At 35.3% G+C, this 27,160-nt stretch overlaps 1 protein-coding gene across 5 annotated transcripts in view; it reads right to left on the bottom strand.

Annotated features, from left to right (window-relative positions):
* Znf280d (zinc finger protein 280D) overlaps positions 1 to 27,160 on the bottom strand; it is a 67,183-nt gene that overhangs the window by 7,310 nt on the left and 32,713 nt on the right. For 3 of the 5 annotated variants that reach the window (XM_055598269.1, XM_055598257.1, XM_055598264.1), the window contains 6 exons: positions 26,519 to 26,826; positions 26,261 to 26,401; positions 22,599 to 22,661; positions 18,561 to 18,679; positions 18,378 to 18,414; positions 6,911 to 6,956 (listed from right to left, as the gene is read on the bottom strand). In XM_055598269.1, the coding sequence (XP_055454244.1) occupies positions 6,911 to 6,956; positions 18,378 to 18,414; positions 18,561 to 18,679; positions 22,599 to 22,661; positions 26,261 to 26,401; positions 26,519 to 26,826 (714 nt within the window). Of the gene's footprint in view, positions 1 to 6,910; positions 6,957 to 17,674; positions 17,808 to 18,377; positions 18,415 to 18,560; positions 18,680 to 22,598; positions 22,662 to 26,260; positions 26,402 to 26,518; positions 26,827 to 27,160 lie in introns of those variants that run through there. The other 2 variants (XM_055598275.1, XM_055598271.1) reach the window with 2 other exon arrangements.

Genomic DNA, 27,160 nt, shown 5'->3' with positions numbered 1-27,160 from the left:
GGGGAAGAGACAATGGGCCAGGACAGATCAGTGGCAAAGAGCAGAGACGCCAGGTTCAAACCCAGCTGCCAGCCTCCACCAGTGTATGAAGACTCAAAAAAGAAGGCTCTAAAATTCTTCATTCTTTAAAAAAAAAAATCTTTTTTAAAAGTTGCATTCTCTTGTTTTTCTTTTTTTAAATTCCTCTTTTACAGTCACCTCATTATATTTACATCTTTTTATTTTATTCTTTACTATATGATCAGAGTCTCTTATTTCATGCTTTTCAACTTTTTTGTTTTGAAAAATCTACATTCTCAGCAGCTTCACTACTTTATTATTATTATTTACAATTTATTCATTTTGTATTCCAGCTGTAGCCCCCTCCCTCATCTCTTCCAGGTCCCACTCTCCCTTCCTCTTCCTTCCCTACCACTCTTCCCTAGTCCACTGAGAGGGGAGGTCCTCCCCTACTGTCTGACCCTAGCCTATCAGGTCTCATCGGGACTGCCTGGATCCTCTCCCTCTGTGTTGGCTAGGTAGCCCTAACAGGGGGAAGTGATCAAGGAGCAGGCAACCGAGTTCATGTCAGAGACTGTCTCTTCTCCTCTTACTAGGGAACCCGCATAGAGATCTCAAGAAATTAAACACCAATAAACCAAATTAAAAAATGGGGTACCGAGCTAAACAGAGAATTCTCAACACAGGAATATCGAATGGCAGAGAAATAAAGGAATATTCAATGTCCTCAATCATCAGGGAAATGCAAATCAAAATGACTCTTGAGATTCCATCTCACACCCATCAGAACTCAACAACTCATGTGACAACACATGCTGGAGAAGATGTGGACAAAGGGGAACCCTCCTGCATTGCTGGTGGGAATGTAAACTTGTACAACCACTTTGGAAATCAATCTGGTGCTTTCTCTGAAAATTGGGAATAGTGTTACCTCAAGACCCAGCTATACCACTCTTGGGCATATATCTGATACATACTCAACCATACAACAAGGACATTTGCTCAACTGTATTCATAGCAGCTTTTTTCTTAATAGCCAGAATCTGTAAACAACCTAGATGTCTCTCAACTGAAGGACAGATACAGAAATTGTGGTACATTTACACAATGGAATATTATTTGGCTACGAAAAACAAGGAATTCATGAAAGTTGCAGGCAAATGGATGGAGCTAGAAAAAACCATTCTGAGTGAGGTATCCCAGAAGCAGCGAGATATGCATGGTATATACTCATTTTTAAATGGATATTAGCCATGTTATATAAGATAAACACTAAAAGTCTACAGACCTAAAGAAGCTAAACGACAAGGAGGACTCTAGGGAAGAAGCTTAATTCACCTCTTCTTTCTGGTTTTCTTTCATCACTTTCTCTTTGTCCAAGCTTACTACTTCTTCAGTACTCCTTTACCTGTCTGCTTCTTCTAGTTCATTTGTTTATTCTTGTTACTGACTGTAGTATCTTTCTTTCTTCCCCTCTCTCTTTTTTTTTTTTTTTTGTTTTCAAGACAGGGTTTCTCTGTGTAACCTTGGCTGTCCTGGACTTGCATTGTAGACCAGGTTGGCCTGACTGTAATTTCTAACTTTAAGGCCTACTCAATACTATTTCTACCATTCATTCATTCATTCATTCATTCATTCATTCATTCATTCATTCATTCGTGTGTGTATGCACACATGTGTACCATGGTACACATGCTGAGATCAAAGGAGTCTGTCCTATGGACCAAACTCGGGTCACTGGGCTTGGTGGCAAGTGCCTTTACCTGCTAAGCCACCTTGCTGGCCTGTCCCATTTTATTTTCGATTAGTTACTGGTGGGATAGTCAATGGCTTTATTGATTTAAATTCTATTTCTATGCCTGGTTTTGTGTCCTGTTGAGGCAGTTTATTTTCTCTTCTTGGAGTAGTACTACTGACTGAGTTCTCAATGAAAAGGCTGCCTACTTCCAAGTAAAATTAGAAAAGATATCCATCCCAACACACAAGCTGCAACTCAGAAACACAAGAAATGCTAAAAAGCAAGGCAACATTAGACATGAAAAACATGATAAAATATGAAACACAATGCAACTTAACACAAACAGACCAGATAAAGCAGAGGAAAGAATAGCAGGGATGGAAAACAAGGCAGAGGAAATTGCATTCAGATATCATTAAAGCAGAAAATGAACAAACAAAAATAGATAACAATCTTTATTGCAAATTTCAGTAACTCTGGGACATGATGAAGAGATCAAACCCAAGAATCTATAAGTTAGAAGTAATTGAGAATATTAACAAAAAACACAGAAACCTATGCAATGAATTTATAGCAGAAAAAGCCCCAAATAGTGTAAACAATATATTCAAGTTCAAGTTTAGAATCCCAACAGACAAGACCAGAAAAAAACTATGTCACACTAAGAGTTGAAATGCCTGGAGTACAGAGCACATAAACAATATTTAATTGCTATTAGGAGAGAAACACCAACTCACAAAGTCAAACTCATAGGAACAAAGTGACTCCTTTCAGTAGAAACCCGGAAAGCCTGGAAGGCATGAGTTAACATGCTAAATCCTGACAGAAAAAATAACTGCTAGCCAAGATTACCATACACAGCTTAAAACTTGGAAGGTACCAAGACCTTCTAAGAAATTCACACAATAGACAAAATTATGGGAACTTGCAAATAGCGCTCAATAATAATTCAGTAGGTATGGAATCTGTAATTATGAGCTAATAAGCACAGAATGTATCATGATTATTTGGGTGAGAAATATTGACATACTGCCTTGTATAAACCTATTACTTTTATTCCATTATCGTATACCTATCTAAAAGAAACTTTTATGAAACTATGATCTTTCTAGTTAAGAATTTCATACTCTACATATTTTCTACTGGCTTTTTGAGCTAGGGTCTCATTTAGTCCCGGTGGGCTCCAATTACACTGTGAAGTCAGGATGGCCTGGAGCTCCTGACCCTCTTGTCTCTACTTCACATGTGTGGTGATGACAGGCCTGAGTCAAGGATGGAATTCAGGGCTCTATGCAATGGTAGCCAAACACTCTACCACCTGAGCCAACGCTCCAACCCATTTTATTTGTGTTCAATTTCTCCACACATTTTCTTCTGAACACTACACCAAATTGGCTGTTTAGATGTGGTTTTTGTTTGAAAAGTTTAGTATAAATTAATATATTTACTCTAACTAGTGCAGTTAATGAAATATTGAGTTAACATTGAGTAATTATGTACATAATTACATGTAAAATGTACATAACATTTTAATAAAAATATATCAATAATTACAAAAAGCAGCACATTGTTGTAGTTTCTATATGAAGTTCCATGTACTGAAGGAACTGAATCATGAGGACTCTGCTGTAATCAGTAGATTAATCCACTGGTGCCTTTGTACGCTGGTAGTTGATGGAAGCTTTCAAAGGTGGGAAACGAAGGAGGTAGGTCACTGGAGTAATGTACTTGGACCTCTATCGACTCCTCCCCTCACCCTGAGCTTTCTGTCGGCCTGCCATAGGTGAGCTGCTTTGCTCTGTCCTTTTGTTCCTGCTCATGTGGTATTTTCTCTCTCTTAGACCCAAAGCAATGGCACCAACCACCATGATCAAAACTTCTGAAACATGAAGCAAAATACATACCTTTCTTCTCTTTAGTTTTTTTCCTAAGTATCTGTCACAGCAACACAAAGTCTGACTAACAATATTACATGCTAGGTTTACAAAAAAACTGATGATGAAAATGGTGGTAAATAATATTTTTTTTCATACTAAGCAGTAACAGTAGGCTATCGATGTTCTTGGGTTATGTTTTGGTTTGTGTTTTAACAGTCAGGATGTCATATGTTGCCTAGGCTGATGTGTAATTACTGGGACCAAAGAATCCGCCTGTCCTGGGCTCTGTAGCTACAACTATAGGTACACGATACTGCATCTAGCTTTACAATCACCGTGGAAAGAATACCTATTTTCCATTTTATGTGTGTGTATGTATGTATGTGTATAGGCATGTACAGACACAATACATAGATATGCATTTATATTCATTTATGTATCTATGGCCTGCTTATGCCATGGCACACATGTGAAAATCTCAGGAGTTTGTTCTTTCCTTCTATCCTCTGAGGTTCTGTAGAAGCAAATTCAGGTAATCAGGCTTGGCAGCAAGCACTGTACCTGCTCTGAACCATCTCAGTTTTAGGCAGAGAAACTGTCAATAAAGGTACGTTTGTGTGAGCACGCAGTGAAGGCCAGAGTCAACATCAAGTCTTTTCCTCAATGTTCTCTGCTACCTTATTTTTTGAAACAGGGTCTTTCTTTGGGACCTGGAGCTTACTGATAAGGCTCAAAGCAAGTCTCAGGGATCTGTCTCTGCCTCCCTTGCACTGAGATTAGAAGTATGTACCACCGTGACTGCTGGGGATTAAACTCTAATCCTCATGTATGCCTGACAAACACTACCAGCTGAGCCATCTTAAAGTACTCCAGACAGAAAACGATATCCACGATTTATTTCTTTATGTGCATGAATATTTTACCCTTCATGTATACATGTGACCACATGCATGTGTGGTGCTAGAAATTGAACCTGGGTCCTCTAGAAGAGAAACCAGTGCTTTAAACTAAGTCATCTCTTCAGCCCCTCTTTTAAAATAGTATGTTGACTTGTAAGAAATGTACTTTTTGTGGCATACAGTGTGATTGTTTGGAATAGTTATACAGTGTGCTATCAGCAGGTCTGAGTAATAGCATTTCCCCAAGTTCTTTAATATTGCCACTTCTTTGTACTCAGTAATCACGGGTGACTAATGGCTACCATTTGGACAGAAAGGGGGTTGGATACCTTGGAACTAGAGTTACAGATGGTTATGAGCTGCCAGGTGGGTGCTGGGAACCAAACCCAGGTCCTCTGCAAGAGCAGCAAGTGCCTTTAAGTGCTGAGCCATCTCTTCACCCACCCAAACCCTTGAAACTTTTCAAATATCTAACATGTGTATTGGATGTCTGTGTACTATGTGCATGCCCAGTGCTCAGGGAGGCCAGAAGAGAACATCAGAACCCTGAAATTTGAGTTACACATAGTTGTAAGACACCATGTGGCGGCTGGGAATTGAACCTGGGTCCTCTCCGAGAGCAGCAAATGTTCTTAAGAGCTGAGCCATCTCTCCAGCCCAGAAAAGTTTAAATTACTACAATTAATGGGTTAAATGCTTTAGCTAGAAAGGGGCACAGCATACATGAGCAGAATATAAATTTCAATAGAGAATCATAAATGATAATCAGAAAACACTCAACTCAAACCCTAAAAAGTCTTTAGAGCTAGAAGCACATTGAAGGACTTGTCAGTATACAGGTCCAACTGAAAACCCCTCTGCACAATTGTGAGTGGTCAGGACACAGAGAATATCCAAACTGAAAGCAACGAATATGAAAAGAATGAGTTGGGTAAGTAGAAACCAGCCCAAGGCTTTTAAAAACAGGGGTCAACATCAATTGGCCTTAATAGATATAAAATCAAAAGCTAGCATCTAAGGGACAGTTGAAAATATACCAATTAGCATAATATAAAAAATAACTGAAGACACAAATAGACCAGCACATAAATAAGCAAACACATCAAACAGACTTAGGCACATCAAGTTCTAACAGGTGACAAGTGAAAATAAAATCTTGAGGGAAACAAAAGAAAAATGACAAATTATATATTCAGAAATGATCAGACAACTTGACAAGAACTAAGAGTTAACAAATTCTTTAAACAACTGAAGAAAATAACAAAACGCTCCATCTAGAAATCTATATCCAACAAAAATATCTTCCCAAATGAAAATATTTTAATATAAAATTATATAACATGAGATATGTGAAAGAAAGGTCTTTAAGTCAAAGAGAGAAACAAAAATGTTTACAAAGAAATGAAAAGCATGGAAAATAAAGAAAAACATGAATGTCATAAAACATAAATTTTAAAGTTTTTCAAGAACTCAAAAGATTAGCTACATAAGGCACAAAATTGTAATCTCTGTCTTTAGAGAGTATGAAAAAATGCAAAACATGACAATGGGGCAACATTTTCACTACCAAAGGCAAAAGAAGAGACATAACTGTGCACCCACAGATATTGGAAAGACAAACAGAAACACCGCAAGTGACACTGTACTCAACGGAGTTCAGCACCTTAGGGGAAATATACCGATTCCTTGAGAACCACAACCACTGAAACCCATTCAAGAAGAAACCAATTTAAAAATCCCATATCCAATAAAAGAACATATGTGTAGCTGAAAACCTTTTAAACCAAAGAATACTTCCTATGGTTAAAAAAAAGCTGTTTAGCAAATGCTCAATCTGACTCTCTTCATTCTACTCACAAAAAGGAAAAAAAAAATTAAAGAATTAAAAACAAACTACTATTAAGAAAGCAAAGGCTAACTCAAAACTATTTCTAGATAATCAGAGAGATCTTCCAAACCGTCTAGCAAATAATGTTTACATGATAATTCTAGGCATCTATGAAAATATAATACACACACAAAATACTTTTATTCTCTTTGTTATATATTTTGCCAATTTTAATGTCCCAAAATATTAGGCCATCTGGAATTTCTTATGGTGTTAAATGCCTGAGGTTTTACTGATGTTGGAATTTAACTCACAAATTTATCACCATCACTCAACAGTTAAACTAAACAATAAAGAAACCAAAATATGTGATCTCTTTGTCAAAACAAAGGTGTTTACCTTACAATTTTACTTTAAATGAGACTTTTTTAGTCTCAATTATTTTCATACTACAAAGAGCAGTAATTGCTACTGATACTCATTTACAACTGTAATTGTTTGAAAAATTGTGGCAACAGTTCTTCCAAATGAAAAAAATTATGAAGTTATTAAATAAAACAAACTTTACCTTAGACACAGATTCTTTTCCCTTAGTGGGAGCTTCAGTTTTTAATCTTAAAAACAAAATAAGTATTGATTATTTTATATTATATTTACAATTAGGAAATATGAAATAGGTTTTTTGGCATGCTTAATTCAAATGTCAATCTAAAGCAATGTACAGTCTATAGTAGAACTGAGTAACGCTGTAAAACTTAATGTAAGAATAATGTACTGAAAACAAAAAACAGGCTGAGCGGGTATGCTAAGTAAATGAACGAGATGTACTTGAGGAGAGGGTCTAGCTCAGGGATAGAGTGCCAGCCAAGCCATGTGTGAGGCACCCTGGTGTAATCCCAAGAACAAGAAAAAAAAACCTATTTCCTTTCTAAGAAAAACAGAACTTAAGAAACTGTCTCTTTGCTAAGTATACTTACAAAAAGAAAGAACATATTATTAATAAAGCAATTTCCAAGAAACACTCTTAAGAATGGAAAGCAAGCAAAAGACCTGTATGTACAATTTGTATCAGAGTTTGCTGATCTTAGGGCATAAAAAGTGAGAGATGACTTGGATCTAATGCAAACCTCACTGTGACAAACCTATTACAATATACATACACTAACATAATTCTGAAGCCAGTAAAAAAAAAAAAAAATTGACGGTAAATTCTTATAAAAACAATTCAAAACCCATTTTAAAAATTATTGATAGCTAAAAGATGTTAATTGTAACATTGAAATCAACAAAGACACATGACATCTCTATCATCTTTTAAAATATCAACTTAATATAAAGCAACTTTTTCTAAAAGATCTTTGTTTTAGAAACTCTTGTAGACTAAATAATTAAATTTGATTTTAAGATGTATAAATAAGTATGCTGACCCGAAATACACTATGAAGAGTTAAATGATTTGTAATTTTGTAAAAACTAAATAGTTACATATAAAGAATATATTTAACAAAGCTATAACAAATTTCATGCACAAAAATGAAGATATATAACAGAACTATCAACTACTCTAAGGGCCTTTTCCATGGTCAACAAATATGGTGTTAGCAAACACCCTTCTCCTATATAAGGATATAATTTAAAAATTAGGATATACGCAGATGGGTATGCTAAAATCTAAAGAATCTGCTTCACATACAGAAATTTCTGCACTTAATCCATAGTGCCACTACCAAAAAAGAGAAAACTAATTGTTAGTGCTTTCCTAGATATTAGTAATTAAATGTAGAAATTATTTATCTATATTGGACTTAACAGATAAAAATGTAACAAAATGAATAAACTTTTTTGTTGAACCGCCACATTAGATGTATACTATAATAATTTATAATTAGTTTAACATTGAAAAAATAAAATATGCACAAAATTGAAAAAACTTTACTATTCCTCTTGAGGTTAAGATTTTAATTGTTTTAAATATTTAAATGTGAACATAAATAAATTATATAGCACAACTTCATTGCTTTAATAAGGTACATAGGAAGATTTAAAAAATAGTAAGAATATTATGTATAAAGAGTTGCCTAAAAAAGCAAAAATTTTTTATTTATGAAGTTTTAAAATTAAATATTTCTCTATTGTAACTGACATCCATTTCTAAATTAAGTCTAAAATATTCCAGCAAGTTGGTAAAAAAGTATTTAAAGATATTGAGATTTTTTCCATTTTACTCTACTACTGAAAATACTAGCAAATACCATTGAATGTCTCCAGCATTTATGGACATTATAAATGTTTGACTACTATACCTAGTCAAAGAGTACCTCTGCATCTCAAGGCTGGTAAAAGACTTTTCACTATTCTTCATTTTACCAGCTAAGAGATTAAGAAGTCAGATCAAAAGAAGTTATTAAAATAACTAGCTGCAAGCAGCTTATTATTTCAATCCTGCTTTGTGCCTTTACCATACTATTAGTTTCTTTATAGGAAAAAAAAGGTAATTATCATCATGATTCAAAACAACTCTAAAATAAATTATAAATGTTCACTGTAAATTTCATCATTATAAACTTGTCAATCAAAAGTACACTATGATTTTACAACAACAAAAGCATATTTTAAGATTCATAAACTTAAATACACATACTAAAACATCTTTCACACTTGTGGAAAAGAAAAGGAACTGTTACCTAAATTAAATATATTAAAGATACTTGCTGAAATAGTTGTAATTTGAGATGTAGTGACTTTCCTAAGCTCAAAGTTCTAAGCCAATGACCTGCAACTAGCCAATTACACAGCTCAACTGTGAATGTATACTGTTTTTACAGAATGTAGTGTAGCATTTTGATCAAACACTAAGATTCGCCACAAAGAACAGAAGTGCTGATTTCAACCTGATTTGAAAGTAATATTTATTCTCCATGGAAAGCTGTTGAGTGCTGATTAAGTTTCTACAAGTTAACCCCCTTTGTCTAATGTTTAAAAAGAAATGCATGGTTCATTTTTTGCAGATCATGTGCTCAAGACAAGGTTATACACGACGTGAATATTCTGGTTTAATTATAGTACTGTTCTTCTGAGATTTCATTCATACTATAAATATGCTATGAGGTGAGGGAAGGACCCACTAGGACAAAAATACTGTTTTTGTCCAGTTTAGGCGGGTCACATTCTAGTTTTACAAAATATAAATTTCAATGTAAGGATCTTTGTTAAAAGAGGCTGAGGAGATGGCTCAGTGGTAAGGTGCTTCTGCCCAAGCATGAGGGAACAGAACTCAGATTCCCAGAACAATGTAAGTAGCAAAGAGAAATGCATGTCAGTAGTAAAGCAAACCACCTGAGACAGTCAGGACTTAAAAGGACAGCATCAGAGTATGAAAGATCAGTGAAACACAACAATACCGTACTGACCATTTTCTCTGAGATGTGTCAGCAAGCAGATGTATGGACTAGAGGCCTTAGCCAGACATTTTCCATATTGTACATAAACCTGTGTGCTAAGTGTTCTGGTCCTAAGAATCAGTCTCTCCTCTTGAGGAGGTCATTGTCAAGAAAACCTATTGAAATAAATATTTAGAAAACTGAAGTTTTAGAAAAGAAACATCTATATGATACAATGACTTCTTGAAGGACCAAGCCACTATGATCAGGAGACAGGAAAAGGACAGCAAAGAGCACAACGCAACTTGGCTTTTAAGGAGGAACAGGAGTTAGCAAAGCAGAAGGCTAACCCAAAAGAGAAGAGGCAAAAAAGAGTTTTTAGAATAAAAATACCATGAAACAAGACAGCACTGACATTACTAAAAACAGTACAGACATCTCACAGAAACACAGAGCACAGCATCAATAAAACAGGAGTCAAAAGACAAAACTGAAGAGATAGCAGAGGTCACTAACTTCAGGGAATACCATGACAGTTAAGTGTCCATCCTAAACCTAAAAGTTTAGGACACAGTAAATACATTGGAGACAACAGAATTTAAGTCTACCAGACAAAGGTATATGAAAAGAAAAAAACACAACCCACCACAAATGTCTGCCTTGTCAGAACAACGATAGAGGCATTAACTAAGAAACTCAGAGGCTATTGCAGACGATAAATTCAGTTTTGGGTACAGGGATGTGATGCTGCAGAACATCCACTTGTAGGTACCAATCACTCCCTGGATTATTTCTATCTAGGTAACTTCAAAATCAACGCCCACAGCAAAATGCCCCCGCTTTTCTTAGTTTTCCAATTAGTTGATAATTCAATTCAGAATATTACCCCAGAGTCCTAAGATTTTATTATACAACTGCCCTTATCTTACAGATGAGAGAATCTGAGGCCTAAAATGATAAAAAGGGATAAAACTACAAACACACAGAAGCAGGTTAAACACATGGGCTGCATATCACACTTCTACTGCACTGTTTCTCAGCAATCCTTGTCTTGTTAATTAGGCTCCCTTATGACCATGTCAGGAAAAAAGGAAGGGAGGGAGGAAGAGAGGGAGGGAGAAAGAGAGGGAAGAAGGAAGAAAGGAAGAGAGGGAGAGAAAGAAAGGAAGGAAGGAAAGAAAAAAGAAAGAGAGAGAGAAAGAAAGAAAAAGAAAGAAAGAAAGAAAAGAAAGAAAGAAAGAAAGAAAGAAAGAAAGAAAGAAAGAAAGAAAGAAAGAAAGAAAGAAAGAAAGAGAAATTCTCTGCCTCAAAGTGTTTTGACCCAAAAAACGTGAGTGTGACTGTCAGGTTAATCTTGCTTAAAGACTGATTCCATGTGACTCTTTGCTGTAATGTTTTGCCGCTGTGCATCAGAAATGATGCCCTACCACATGGAGGTGGTGTGTGTGTGTGTGTATATGTATTTGTGTGTGTGCTATGAATGCAGCATTTGCCATCTCCCCTTCTGTTGAAAGAGAAGATGGGTTTTATCCAGTTCCTTGGCTAATCAACCAAAGCGGAAAGAAATGCACCTGGAATCGTAGGTGCAACAAAGCAACAACAGTACTTAGTAGTATTTCTAAGGCCAGTCAAATCTGAAATTGAGATTCCCTTAACTGTTACATGACCTACGGCCTACTATTTGGCTTACTACACTCCACTTTTCCATAAGCTGAGGACAATAAGAACACTTAACAATTTCTGAGAAAGTAATTAATTAGGCATTAATTCTGATTGCTCTTCCCTAGGACTAGCCTTATTTTGTCTGTATGAACTGACCACCCCATTGTCAACATGAGGGTTTGATCAGATCATCTAAAGCTAGACCATGACCTCAGTTATCCAGTAGGCTGGGAAAGTGGTCAGTTGGGAGGACACTTTCTCCAGCAAGTGCTGGCCTGGGGCTACTGCTCAGGGTTACTGATGTGGCTCTGGTACTTGGGGAAACAGCTGGAGAAGTAGCCAGCATGCTCCAAAGTCTATGTTTGACCTCTAGCATAGAAATACATAAATATCATTATAGACAGGTTTTTAAAAAGTGACAGATAAGGAACAAACAAAATGTGCACCAAAATGTAAAAAAAAAAAAAAAAAAAGGCCACAGTTAATGCCAGAGTATAGTTCTACTTCCCCATCCCACACCCCTCCCCTGCGGCCTGTGGAATCTCACTCTGGGTAACCCATTTACCACCTATAACAAGTCCTGTGCCAGAAGGCTGAAAGAGGGCTACTGACCCCAGAATCAATGGCAGTGATTGGAACAGATTATCTAAAATGGATAGACTACAAGGAAGTTAATTTGTTTTCCATCTAACCTTGTCTCTCATTTTCCCCTGTTTATTTCAGGATGTCATAGCAGAAGTCTAAGCTGTCAGAAACCATTTTATGTTCGTATACATTTCATACCTATAGCATTGAATTTCATGCAAAACCCATATGCAATATATCTACTTTGATAAGGAAACACTGAGTTCCTGAAGATTTGATTTGAGATCTAATGACTTGGATCAGAAGGAAGATCTCCTGGTCTTTCCAATCAGCCACCATACAGAGGTTTACAGAAGGGAAGAGCCCCAAATGAATTCACAGATCAGCCCAGTTTGCTTTTTACCCCACACTAATGTAGGTATTCAAAATGACTGATATTTACTCTACAACTTGGATTATGACCAAAGCCAGAAATTTCTGTCCTCCAACTGAGGTCAGAAATTGACAAGAAATAATGGACTAGCTCCTTACATATTATTCAACAGACTCAGTAAAAGTGCTTTTAAAAGCCAAAACAGTATTTTCAAGTGTAAGGTTTAAAAAAACAAAACAGGATGACTCCACCAACAGAAGTTTACTTACTATTTGCACAGATGAAAAATATTGACTACTGATTTAATTGACAGTGGCATAACAAAATGGCATTTCACTTTGGATTCCTTCCGATGTAGCCTTATACAAAAATCATATTAGATCAGCTTACTATTCAGTGTAGACTTTCTGTCTATTGTCTGGCTCCCTTTTCTATATTACCTTAGGGACTCAGACCATACCCTTCAGTTACGTTTCCAATTCCAGTTTCTGGCGGTCTTGTGTATAGAAGGAGGGGAACTAACATTATTGTCATGAACATACAGGAAGTTACCTGTATCAGACCATGGAAGAGCTACTGAGTACCACTGATGAAGCGTAAGTCAGTACTCAGTGATTCTGAAATTAGAGGAAGGAATTCAAGAAAAGTCAGTTTTCAATTTTCATTTCTTCCTAGTAGTCATTAAATTCAAGGGGTTAACAAAGTATAATGAACATTTGAGCATATAAATGTATTTTATGTCACTTAAATCTTCAAAGACAACTTTCCACCTAGTTTAAAGAAGCTGAGGCAGCCTTACCACAGCTCTCAGACAGTAGAGTCTCTCCTTAGCAGACTTAGTAATCATAGTCAGAACTAGGCAAGCACTGAAAACTATTTCACAAGGCATTTTATAAGACATTTTATTCAATAAACTAGACTCTCTTTAAAAGCTTGAGCTGTAGATAATGTATTTCCATGGACTCTACTGCCACAAAGAAGGCTAAGAAACTTCCTTCCCTATTTTCTTACATTTTCTTTTCTTTCTTTCTTTTTTTTTTTTTTTTTTTTTTTTGTTTTGAGAAAGAATCTCAGTATGCAGTCCTTGCTTGCAGGAACTCACCATGTAGAGCAAGATGGACTCAAACTCACAGAGACCTATCTCCCGAGTACTGGGATTAATGGTATGCACCACGACACTGGGTGAGACTTATTTTTCTATTCTTAAGTTTTCAGCAAGGACAAACATCTCAGAAACCAAAACAGTAGTTGACTTCAGTTCTGTTTTATACTGTGAGTCTGTATGCAGTATACAGGCATACTGGAGCACAGAGGAGGAGGAGACAGAGAAAGGGGAAACAACAGCGATTTCATGGCCGAGTTCAATGTGACCTAACACTGGAAGAAACATGTACTACTTTCCAAAGTTACTTCAGCATTCTATAAAAGAATGAGAACACTGTTAACCAGTACTTTCATAAAATTGGTTTGGATAAGCAGCTAGGGAATTTTGGAAATGCCTACTTGATGTCAATTAATAAAAAAAACCGTTGTCTTTAAGGAAGGAAATGTCAGTTTTAAAGGACTGTTCTCCTTTTAAGCAAGAGAAGGTTCTGTACTAGTTTTCAGTAAGGCAGTGTTGTTCCATAGTCTTCAGACAAAGCAGGCAGGATCACACTCAATTCTGGTGTTAGAAAATTGCACAGTATTTAATTAAAGCACTGTGATGCCATTTACCCAGTATTTGAGAAGAATAAAGACTGAGCTGTAAATCAAAACTATAAATAACTACAGTATAGAGGTACTGTCATTAAAATTCTCAACCATGATATTTCACAGATATCCAGTCACCAGGATCTCCTATACTCACGAAATAACAGCAACAGCAGCAGAAACAGCATCAGCAGAGGTAGCAGTGACTACAATGTACATTTACTAAGTGGCTAGTTTCTCCAGCCTGTGCCAAATAACTTAAATATTTATGTAAATTATCTGACTTACTAACATGACCCACTCATTTCCATACATTGTGTCTATTTGTTAGAGCTGCCCTACAAAGAATTACCGGGTTTCCTTTAGTGCTGAAAAACCTGAGGCTTAGCAAGGGTTAAATCTTACTGATGCTATAGGCTATTTGACTAGGATCTATGCCTAGCTCTGTCTACTTTATTTCACGGATGCATTCCTTTTACAGCACCATCTGTCACAAAGGTGTGGATAAACAGATTTTTAAATGTGGAAGAATAAGATCACTAGGGTCTCATTTTAAAGATTGAAAAAGGAGCTGTAAGTCTCTCTGGGTAGTCAAATACCAAGCTGGTAAGAGTAAGGCTACAAAAGGATCTCAAAATCACAAGTGCATTGAAAATATCAGATAGGCCCTAAAGTAGTCAAGTACAAAGCAGTATAATTTAGTGGAAAATTGTGGTAGAATTTAAAAAGATAGTATATATAAAGTGATATACCTATTTTCATATCACACATATTTTCTCAAAACATAACGTAATATGCTTAAACATAGTAGTGTGCTTAAACTTAGTGTACTTAAAAGTTTAATGGTATGACTAACACATTCCGCAACACTAACTCTGTACACAAGTTTAAAAAAGATAAGCAGCAATGGTTTGTGATATGAAATGATACGGGTGGTCTAAAATGAAAAATGGGTTGAATTGATGAGGTGATTCTTTCTTACTAAAATGTAGAAAGACATAAAACCATGGATATTGACTTAACAACAGTAACAACCATACAGTAACTTTCATTGCCTGTGTGCTATGCACTTTCAGAGACCACATGCATATAGTAATTCCTTTAGTTCCCTCAACCTTTGTAAATAGATTCTTTTGTGATTCACGTTTTAAGGATGAGGAACTGGGGCAGAGAGCTCAGGTAACTTAACCAGAGCCCCTCACATCTAGTAAACAATGCAGGAACTCTAAACTCCTCAATCTACTACAAAGCTTACATTCTACTATTCCACAGAATCTTTTAAGGGTCCGAGAAAGTTTAATATGGAGCTCAGTATCAAATCTGGAAGCCATTTAGGGAAAAAGTAGAACTTTACAAATTAAAAAACAAAACAAAACAAAAAAAAAAAAAACAGAGAAACTTCTTAACAGACAATGTAAAGTCTAGAAATAATAATAGTCTCAAAAAGTTACTAAGGTAACCATGTTCTTGAATAAAGGCATCCTTTGTGCCTAAAATCAGAGGCAGAATAAGCTAATAACTGGTCTGCCTCTGTTATGTACTACTTTGATTTTATAAATATAATGAGGACAACATTTTTTTGTAATGTTTACAAACATTTGTTTGTAATGGGAGAGCACACATGTACTTGTTAGTATTTAATTATACACTATACCTTATGAGATTCAGGAACATTTTCTAGGAATCTTAAGGCAACTATTTATACAACTTATTTTTTTTTTAGCTCCAATTAAGAATAATGATAAATCTATATTAGGATTTTACATGATTTATTAGGTTTTAATAATAAATAATAAAATTTGAGAATGTCAAATAAATATTGAAGGAAAAGTGGGTCAATATTCTCTAAGACACACACATATAGAATAAAAACAGCACATTATTGATTGCCTCTTTCTTTCTTTCTTTCTTTCTTTCTTTCTTTCTTTCTTTCTTTCTTTCTTTCTTTCTTTCTCTCTCTCTCTCTCTCTCTCTCTCTTCTTTCTTTTTTTTTATAAGGTCTCACTATGTAGCCCTGGCTGGCCTAGGACTCATTATGTAGTTGGCCTGGAACTCAGAGATCTACTTGTCTCTGTCTCCCAGGTGCTGGGACTAAGGGTATGTGCCATACGCCAAGATAATTTTAACCTGTATTTCCTTGACTTACTTGATCTTAGAAAGAGTTTGCCCCAGGCCATGTACAAATTATGGCCTTAGCTATACAGTAAAGATATGAAGCCAGGCAGCCTTTAAGGGGTATGTAAGAAGATGCCCTTTATTAGAATGCATATAGTATTGAAGTGGTCCAAATAAAATGGGCATTTAACTTCTCAACATCAAGCATCCCTGTTATTATTTTTGGGAAGAGGGTTATGTCATATTCTGAATTTAACTCCTATTAAGAGAAAAAGCAGACACTTAGGCATAACCAAGTTAGTACCCAGACCTTCCTCATCCCCTTGGGAATTTGACTCAAATGTCATTGATCAGTAGGGTCTTTTCTGATCATCAAAACTAAATGATCATCAAAAAGCACAAATCACGTTTTAATATCGGGGTGGGTAAACAGTTTTAAGCTGCAAGAAAAACAGGCTTAAACTATAATTTCAAAGCCTGCTGATCATGATTGTTGAGATCATAAAAAGCACTCTGTCTCCAAAACCCAAGAAATCAGGCAAGAACAGAGGCCTTTTATTTGGTCTAAGGGGAACACAAATATATTAAGTGGATGTACTCTGATGTCTACTGTATACAGCAGTTAAGCAGTGCTCGTATTTGCGGGATAAAATTTAATTTTATATGAAATTATTCATTAGGAAATAATTTGAGACAAATACAAGATTTATTAAAATACTAGATCAAAATAATTGATCTGTACTCAATGTAGCTAATGTAAAAAGTGACAAGTTTAATGTGTAAGTAGGAAGAGGCTTGTGTATTACTGGTTACACTGTATATTTAATATTACTTTTACCCAAAGGAATGTTACTAATGACTCAATTTACATATTAATTAAATGTTACTTTAAAATTTGTTTTTAGAATCTTCTAGATGTCTCACCAGTTTGTTATACCTTAAAACTTAGAATTACTTAGATTAATAATCCTCAAACAGGACAGAAGATATAATAGCCTGAGCAACACCTAAATTTAAAAGCTACAAAGAAACAGCCTACATGAACTTTTGAAATTCTTGACAAAGTGAAACATTAAAAGTTTTAGAAAACAGAAAAATCAGACATCAGTACATTCAGAGAACAGAAGATCAATCTATCAGAATTAAAATTTAAAAATAAAAGAATTTGAGAATCTTATTAAAATTATAGATAATATGGGATAATATATAGTCAATGACAGTAATTTTAGAACATGTCAATGAGCACTGTTGTCTGAAGACTAGACACAGCCATTATCTCCCAGCAATCAGGGTGTCTGCATGTCCTAGAGTGCCTTTGTGCTAGTGGAACATTTAACAGCAGCAGCCAAAATGACTAAATTTTAATTTGGTATCAAAGCATTGATTTGATGGGCTTTTCTTGTTCATAATTAGCCCATAAGCTTAAGATTTAGAGCCAAGGCCACCAATGCTAGCCATAATTAATTTGGTGGTCCTTGAGGCTGTCTCTGACCAAATCAGCCTTAGCCTGATGGGAGGGCAGAACCTAGAGCAGGTCCCATAGTCAGTTCATTCTCATTCCTGGGAAAGAGAGAACAGGCAGCACTTGTGTCCATCGAAGGGGACACTGTCCAAGGACACCCTGGACATGTTTTGAAATCTCTGGGCTGCTTCTGCATCTGAAAAATAAGAAAAATAGCACAATGACAGACAACGAATGATGAAAAAGACAACCATCTGGCCTAAAAACACAAGGCATAAGGTATGAAGAAAGCAGACAAAACAAACAAAAAGATAAAACAGCTATATTATTTGGAATACACTACTCTGGAGGCACATACAGCAGAAAAAAAACACAAATTATTTTAAGCAAAGAGAAGACCACAGTAATAAAAGTTATTTTTAGAGAGCCAACTGGAGGGGTGGGAGGTATGTTAAGACATGTGATTCTGACACAAGGAATCTAGATGCATGCGAGAGCTGGAGAGCGCTGAGTAATAAGCACTGGTGTCATGGGCTTATGTAGCTGCCTTTGTGTAAGAAACATCTCAGAGCTTTGAACTTAGGAAATCCCAATTTCTCTTGCACCAAGTCATGAGCTCCACAGAGCAGGAACCTATTTCAACAAGCAGCTTAAAAATAAAAATAAAAGACTTCAGTATTTTTCACTCCTATTAAAAGCACACTTAAGAATGCAACCATGTTAAAATCCACCAAAGAAAAGCACACTTAATAAAAATTACACTTACTCAGAAAGACGGTCAGAAGTTGGGATACATACAGAAACTGAAATCAGAAGAAAAGTTTTATATTTACAAAAGCATTGAGCAATGATGAGTGAAATCAAATGACTTAGTAAAGAGCCCGTATTTTGGCTGACCAAAAATAATAATACATATAAAATATCTGAAATAATAGTTATGTATACATACCTTTCTCTATTATAACTTGGCAAGTATGAGTTTCATGTTGACTTAAGTGTGTAGCCATATTATCTAAGCCAGAAACATCAGTTAGGAAATCACAATTAAGGCACACTAGAGAAATGCCCCTATTAAAAACAAACAAACAAACAAAAAAAAAGCAATAAAAAGTTTTTACTTTTTATGAAACTACATATAGGTTCAATACTATTTTTCCAGTTTTTGTGTCATAACTTAACATTTTTGTTACATAAATTTGACATTTAGAAAATGGTATAGCCATATCCAAATTATAATGTCATTTATGAATATAAAGTATTAGTGTTTCAAAGAAAGGGAAAAAGCTTAGCAACAGAGCATAAGCCTAGAATACTCGAAGTCTTGAGTTCATTCCCAGGACTATCTACTCCTCCCAAAAGTAATTATGTTTTAGGAACATTCATTTTTTTTTTTTGTACCAGCTGAAAGCTAGGAGTCCAATACTCATAGGCAGGAATTGGTTCTGCTAATGAGTGTGCATTAATATAGGCAAGCCACACTGTTCCTCTGCCATCAGAAAGTGAGGCTGTATCATTCATTCATTTAATATATATTGAATAGGGCTATCTTTATATACCAAACCACTAAGTGTTACAAATATAATGGTGAACAAAAAACAAGTGTAATTAATCCCTGTTCCAATTGAATTTACAATCTAAGATTTATTTCATTTAGTCAAAGATAAAATTAGAAGAACAACGTAAAGGCTCTAAAGATGAATCATGTAACAGTCAAGTGCATGCTATATGTTAAGGTTCTCATCACAATTGGTGCTATCTTCCCTTAACACTGAATTACATAAAGTAGCTAGTAAGACACTCGAGTATACGCGCCTGAATATCTCATCAATGGCAGCATCATTAACTAGCCCAGCTGACTGTTTTCTGGAGGATAAACTATTCTTACCAAAGCTTGAATGTTGCTGTTTTTAAATAAAATGTATGATAATTAAAAGTTTAATTTATAATCAAATTTCTTGATTTTGAAGGTGTGGAGGTTTGAAATGTTACATTTGGGTCTTTAATGAAGAAAGTTTATGTTGAAGAAAAGGTAAAGACCAGGCCCCGAAAAAGCAAGGCAATTCTCAGTGGGTCCAACTGGGTAAGATTAAAGTTGGTTCCTAATGACTGTGTTTCTCTTATTAGTTCCAGCTGTAATTCTCCTCTGAGGGGACTGTAAGATTCTTCAGAACCTCTATAATAAATTATTTTGGCTTAAGTGGAAAAAGCAATGATCATGCAATGTGAACATGGTGACTGTCAATTTAACAACAAGGCACGCATGTCTGAAGTTCATCAGAGCACAGTAGTTTATAAGTATGTGAAACTAACCAGGCCTGGTGGGACACTCCTTTAATCCCAGAGCTCTCAGGAGATAGAGGCAAGTGGATCTGAGTTTGAGGACAGCCTGTTCTACAACGCAAGTTTCGAGTCAGCCATGGCTACATAGAGAAACTCTACCTTGGAAAACAAAACAAAAAATGTTTTTGAAAGTAAAACAAACAAGTAAACCAGGGTCAGGACAGAGCTCAGCAAGAGGATTGGGTGCTTTTGGAGGACCTGGATTCAACTCCCAACACCTATATGGATGCTCACAAATATCTGTAAAGCCAGTTTCAGAGCAAATATCATCTTCTGGACTCTGCAAGCACCAGGCATGAACACAGTGCATAGACCTACACGAGGGCAAAACATCCATACACATAATAAAATACTAATTTTTGAATGTGAAAAGTTTATCTCATATTGTCTCCCCTGAAACTCTTAACATACTGTGCATTTCCACCTAGAAACTGCACCACTAAAACAATCTAAAAAATCTCCATATTAGTTCCTCCTTGCTGGTCTTTTTAGTGTCATTTCACCTGACACTGAGGCTCCAACTAGTCTCTAAATCTCTGCTTTCTTAAAATATTTACTGTTAAGCACTTATATCAGTTGTAGAGCAATAACTCTGTATATAGCTGGTTTCAGACATAGCATCTCACCTACACCTTACAACTTAAAGTAGATGCTATAATTACCATCTCTAGAATTAGCTTAATAGTCTATCAAAGACAAAGCTTGGTTGGTCAGAATTAGGTTTGAAATAAAGCCCATATTCAATGCATTAAATCTTATCCTTACAAGAGCAGTCCTAACTACCTGACAGTACCATGCTCCACGGATGATTCACCCGCAACTCACCTCATATACAGCTAAACTCAACTTTCCCTTCAGGATTTGAGTAAGAAAAGTAAGAAGACTATACATTCATATAAAACATTCCAGTGGCTTAAACTTACTTAAAAATTCAAGCAGCTTAATGAGACAGTGTCTTTAAGTAAAAGCTGTCCTGGCCTATGTTAAACCCAGGACAGAAGCAGAGAACCAACTATTTAATGTTGTTCTCTGACCTCTATGTATGTCCTGTACCATGGCTGTATACACACACACATACATAAAATAACAATAATAAATCTTATAATATTACTTTCCTATATCTTAGATGAATCTGCAATATTCAAATACTGAAAAGCTTTATTATTGTTTCCTTTTACAATGCAAATGTAGTTCATCTAGACTCTGTTACAACCGTAAGTAACGTGCTTCTGATCTAATGATAGTAACACAACCCTGTAACATCTAGTCACAAGCAATCAAGAGACACTGCAATTAGGTTAATTAAAGTTAGAGCAAACCAATAACAAAACATTTTGTATTTATTAGAATGCCTGAAATATCACTTCTTGGCCTTTTGGCTAAGATCAAGTATAGAATGCCTGTCATAAAAAATAAGCGGGCAGGTGGTGGCACACACCATTAACCCCAGCACTTTAGAGACAGAGGCAGGAGGATCCTTGAGGGCAGCTGGTCCTCAAAGAGAGCTCCTAGACAGCCAAGGCTGCACAAGGAGAAACCCTGTCTCAAAACAAACAAACAAACAAAAGTAACAAGTACTAGAAGAGATGCAGAAATTAGAACTCTTATACAGTACCAGTGAATATATAAAATAGTGCAACTATGACGAAAAACAGTCTTTCAGTTTCTCAAAGACTTAATAGAGAATTAGAATTCAACCCAGTAAACAGTCCTAATTACCCACCAAAAAAAAAAAAAAAAAAAAAAAAGGGGGAGTTTTTAAAAACAAAACAAAACAACAATAACAACAACAACAAAAAAAATGGAAGTGTTCACAGCAGCATTATTTATAATGGCCTCAAAATGAAGTTTAACAAAATTGTTAAACTATGATATGTCCAAGAGTAAAATAAAGTACTATTCATCAATTTAAATTAGTATTGACATATTCTTCACCATGGATGAACCTTGATATAGGCAGTCACTAAGGACCACACAGAATATCATCCCCTTATTTACAAAACACCCAGAATGGGCTAGTCTACACCAATACAAAGTGTATTTATACATTTACAGTTGCTTGGAGATGGGCAGAGTTGAAGAGAGCTGGGAATGACTACTAATGAATGGTTTTGTTTTTTTTTTTAAGTATTGAAAATGTACACATACTATGATGACTGATGCATAACTGAACATACTAAAATTTATCAGGATTACATGTTGAACGCATGGAGATATGACATGTGTAACCTGCTGGGATTTAAGACACAAACCCCCACGTGTCTGAAGCTGAGTTTCTAGGTGAGCTGAGTGGGGAAGGTCCACTGTAAATGTAGGTACACCACTCTACAGGTTGGAGTCTTAGAATAAAGACAAGACAGGGAGCTAAGCGACAGTATTCATCAGGCTCAGCTTCCCGACTGCAGACACAATGGAATCAGGCCCTCGAGCTCCTGCCACCTGACCTCCCACCCACAACACACTGTACCCTTGAACTGAGTAAAGATATATTCTTCCCTCCTTAAGGTGTATGTCAGTTATCTGCATCATAGCAACAGGAGAAGTAATTACACAGTTTGTGGATTCTAGCCTTAACAGCATTATCACATAAGTAAAAAAATTTCAATCATTGTTCAACAAAAAGATTTTGCCAAAATCACTTATTTACCTGAGATTTTCTGAATGCTTCTTAAATATACAATATCTTTTACTTGGACGGTTACTATGAAAGCTGGAAAGAAAAAAAATGATTATAATACTTGTACTGGACAGCAAGTCACACTGAATTATAAAATCATTTCACGTCTATACTCATTTTTATTTTTTAACAAAATATCACAATGAGAATATTGCTCTCATTTCTGTTTATTATATCCACACACCCCTGCCTCAAGATGGGATCTCATATACTGGTCTCAAACTTGTAGGCCAAAGAGGCCTCCTACTTCAACCTTTGAATAGCTTCAACTAAAAGTGTGCACCACCATATGTGAATATATCCTGGTATTGTTTTGTCTTAAACTTTTTTAATGTGTATGTACATTTTGCCTGTCTGTGCACCATGTGTGTGCCTGGTGCCCATGGTGGCCAAAGGAAGGTATTGAATCTCCTGGAACAGACATTACAGAGATTGTAAACTGCCACCTAGGTACTGGGAGTGGCTCTTAACTGCTAAGCTATCATGCCAGTTCTTTGGATATATCTTTTTATTTCCTCTATTGACATCTATTTCCCTAAGCATAGTCACGATCAATACTTCACTGTTACATAAAATTGTACAGAAGATTTAATTAAATTCTAATCTATTAAATATTAAAAACAAAATTGAAATTATGTTAATGATATATTCAGGATAAATGACAGTTATCAGTAATTTACCATTTTAGTCTTAGCATGCTTCCATAGATTGAAGAGATTCAAATGATGGAAATGAATTTCAAAAAGTTCAAATGATACAGAAGTAATTACTACTTAAACTAAAGGCTACTATTTATATGTTTAAAGTCAAATATTTCAATGGAGGTCTTTGAGATCACCAGCAGCAAATTAAAAACAGAATGAAAATAAAGACTCCATAGTTATAAAGCCTCCTGTCAGCACAGAACAGTAAAGCTCACCAACCATACTTTTAGCTTTATGATTATAGGTTTCATAGGCCCTTTTAATTTTGTCTTGTACTAGAAAGCCAGGGCTGGTTTAGCACAGTTATTTATAAAAGGGAAATCACACAAAACAGCACCAGAGTCCCCAGAGAACTCATTTAGACATGTAAAGTCTCAGGGTACACACAAACTTACTGAATTGATCTTTGGCAGTGGAGCTTTAACAAACTTTGTCAGTGATTACAATGTAAGCCCAATTAAACTGTTATAGATAACACAAGCTACATATGCAGAAAAAAAAAATTCTGAGCAGCTGAAAACTTAGGAAATACTCTCCAAAGATTTCTTATTCTCAGAAACATTTAAATGGTTATTTCTTCAGCCAGAGCGGAAGTATTAGAAAAGAATTTACATGTATATATATGATGGTACCACAAAAATAAGTTTTTTTTTAATTCAACAAGATGTTAAGAAGACTCAAAATTAATTCTAAAAGTTTGCATATATAATTGTTTTCTTTGTAGAACAAATCTAAGATTTGATTCATAAAATAAACGAATCAAATACTACCTTAAAAATAAAACTAAAAAATAATTTTTCTTAAGACAAGAATACCATTTTTGCTTTATTACCTATTAGGAAAGTGAGATTAAAATTACTTCAAGATATTTCTGATGGCTTTCAAGTATGTCTACAATTTGCACCATAAAAATACTGATAAGCCGGGTATGATGGTGCACGCCTTTAATCCCAGCACCCAGGGAGGCAGATCACTGTGAGTTTGAGGCCAGCCTGCTCCAGAACAGCCAAGGCTACACAGAGAAACCCTACCTTGAAAAAAACCAAGAAAAAAAAAAGATAACTTTTTAGGTTTCTGACCTCTAGCTATAAATAATTTATATTGCCTCTCTTTATAATATCTAATTTTAAAACACAAATTCCACACTTTTGTACATTAATAAAAAGGGGAAAAAACCTTTTATTTATTTTATTTATTATAGGTGTGTAGCCCATCTGTGCTACACAGTGAACCATCTTCCTTTGGAAAAAAAAAAAAAAAAAGAATGGAAACATACTAAGAACTGATCTTCCTAATAGCCTTAAAGAAACAAACAAAAACCTCCTTGGAATAACATAACAAAAGGGCTGGAAGACCTTTCTGATGAAAACTTTGAAACAAAAGAAACTGAGGAAGAAACCTCAAGATGGAAAGAATTTTCATGCTAATGAATTGAAAAATTAATATTGTGAAATAGCTGTTTTACCAACACCAATATACAATACAGGCTTAATGCAATTCCCGTAAAAATTCCAACACCATTATTCAGAGAAAGAGAAAAAAAATTTGAGATACACTTGGAAGCACAAGTAAATGAAAAAACATAAAGGATTGAAAATAATGACTGATGATACAGTGATAGTAGAGCTTAATAGATGCTGAATATCATAGATTAATGAGAATTCAAAGGAATGACATGTAGGAAGGTATTCAAATGGTCCTATTAGGTAAGAAATGGGACTTAAACATCGATGTAAGTTCTGGGACTGTAGCAGAAAGCCAGGCTGACCACCAAGGACAGAAAATTGGGAAAAGTACTGAAGCCACCTAGAAAGGTTGGATGAGCTTTGAAAGCAGTATCTGGTAATAATCAAAAAGCAACAAGAAAGCCAGGCTACAACCTAAAGAAACTCAGTTATACGTGAATTCTATTAAACAAACAAACTAACAATCACAACAGCATCATTCTGAATAAGCAATATATCAGCTTTATTTAAATGGGGACCATTATGACTATTTTTTTTCCTGGTGTTTTCAGACAGGGTTTCTCTGTGTACCCTTGGCTGTCCTGGACTCACTTTGTAGAACATGCTGGCCTCGAACTCAAAGTGATCCGCCTGCCTCTGCCTCCCTGAGTGCTGGGATTAAGGGTGCATGCCACCATGGCTGGCTACTATGACTACTCTTTAAAAATAAAAATCGATGGTGCTTGTTTCTCCTCAGAGGACTCAGGTTCAGTTTCTATTACCCACAGGACCCATGGCACACACTCACACAGATATACACCTACACATAAATAGGCACAAAATTGTTTTTTTAAGAAACAAAAATCTTAAAAGATATATTTTTTAAATATCCACCCTAGAAGAACAACATGTCAATAAGAGCAATAACAATAATAGTAATAATAATATCTAAATGTAGCTCATGAGAATTAATCTATCACAGAGCAAATGGCAGGTACCCAATGCAGAATGAATGCATTAATGAAAAGAATTCCAACAGTGGCATCAGGACATTCACTGAGCAGACATAAGCACATAAAGCTTCGGGGATAGACAAACAGATGGATTGCAGAGAAAGGTGGTGGGGAGCAAACAAACTCAATGGCGTTCCTCGTATCACTGAAAATCCTCAAGTCTCTTTGAGGAGAATGACAGCCACGAGATTACATGGACTTGTCAGTTAATATTTAAAATATTTATATTTGTTTGAAAATAACTATTCTTAAATATTTTAGGGGGACAGCCAACAGAATAATTACTCCTCTAACAAATCTATCTTAATTTCATTGGTTTAATTAACCACTTCATACGATAATTTCTTGATTTGCTTTATCATAACAGAAAACACTACCAGTCTTCTGAGACAGATAATTTGTTTTCAAAACAAAAGCTTCTTCAATTGTAATTATAATAGGTAAAAAACCACTGATTTAACTCATCTTACCTCATCATATGATTTACATAGGCTTTGCTACAGCTAGTGTTGTATCTGCAAAAACTACAGTGGACATATGTAGGAAAATGGTTTGCAAAATCCTTTACTTCAGAAGAACACTCAATACACTCATGAATACCACGACGTAACCTTGCGGAAACATAAAAAAGATATTTTAAAACAAAAACAGAGAGGGGCACAGTACTAAATAAATTGTTGCTATAGTTGAGTTTAAGCTGGGAATGTGGATCAGAAGTACATCAATACCTTAAGTTCCTCAATGCTGTATTCACTTTACTTTTTCTATTACTATTAGACAAAGTGCTTTGTTTCTTCTGCATATTAGAGACTTTTGACCTGTTTTTAGATTTATTTCCACTAGGCTTGCTTTCATTAGGTTTATTGGGATCGGATACAGCTGTGTTTGGTGTACTTATATTCAGTTTCATGGGATTTTTGGCAGTCATATTTTCAGTCCGTGGAGGTGAGAGCTGGAGGGTGGAAGTGCTGGCACTGATGGAAGGTGTGACTGCAGATCCTGACTGAACGGGTCCAACTGAAGCGCGAATAGTAACCTACAAAGTGATGAAAAATATTTACTTAAAAAATAATCACTCTATAAAATAAGCTGTTTAGTAAGTATTTTTTTTAAAAGCACAGATAAACTGGGTATAGTCATCTATTTGCCTTAAATATTCAACCAATGAAATGAAATTAACTCAGTTAAAATAACTATTCATATCATAATCAGTTGCATGTTAACATTGCTATTTAATAAATAAGATTAATTCAAAGATCACATTGCATACTTATATTTACACTCTGATATAACTAAAAGTTATTCCCAAACACAGAGCCTAAAACTTAATAAAGACAAAAACAAAACAAAACAAAAAAAACCCTCTAGAA

Source organism: Psammomys obesus, unplaced genomic scaffold (assembly GCF_907164565.1).
Source record: "Psammomys obesus unplaced genomic scaffold, mPsaObe1.curated_primary_1811, whole genome shotgun sequence".
Taxonomy (NCBI): domain Eukaryota; kingdom Metazoa; phylum Chordata; class Mammalia; order Rodentia; family Muridae; genus Psammomys; species Psammomys obesus.
Note: the sequence above shows the minus strand (reverse complement) of the source record. Positions and strands in the feature narration are given on the sequence as shown.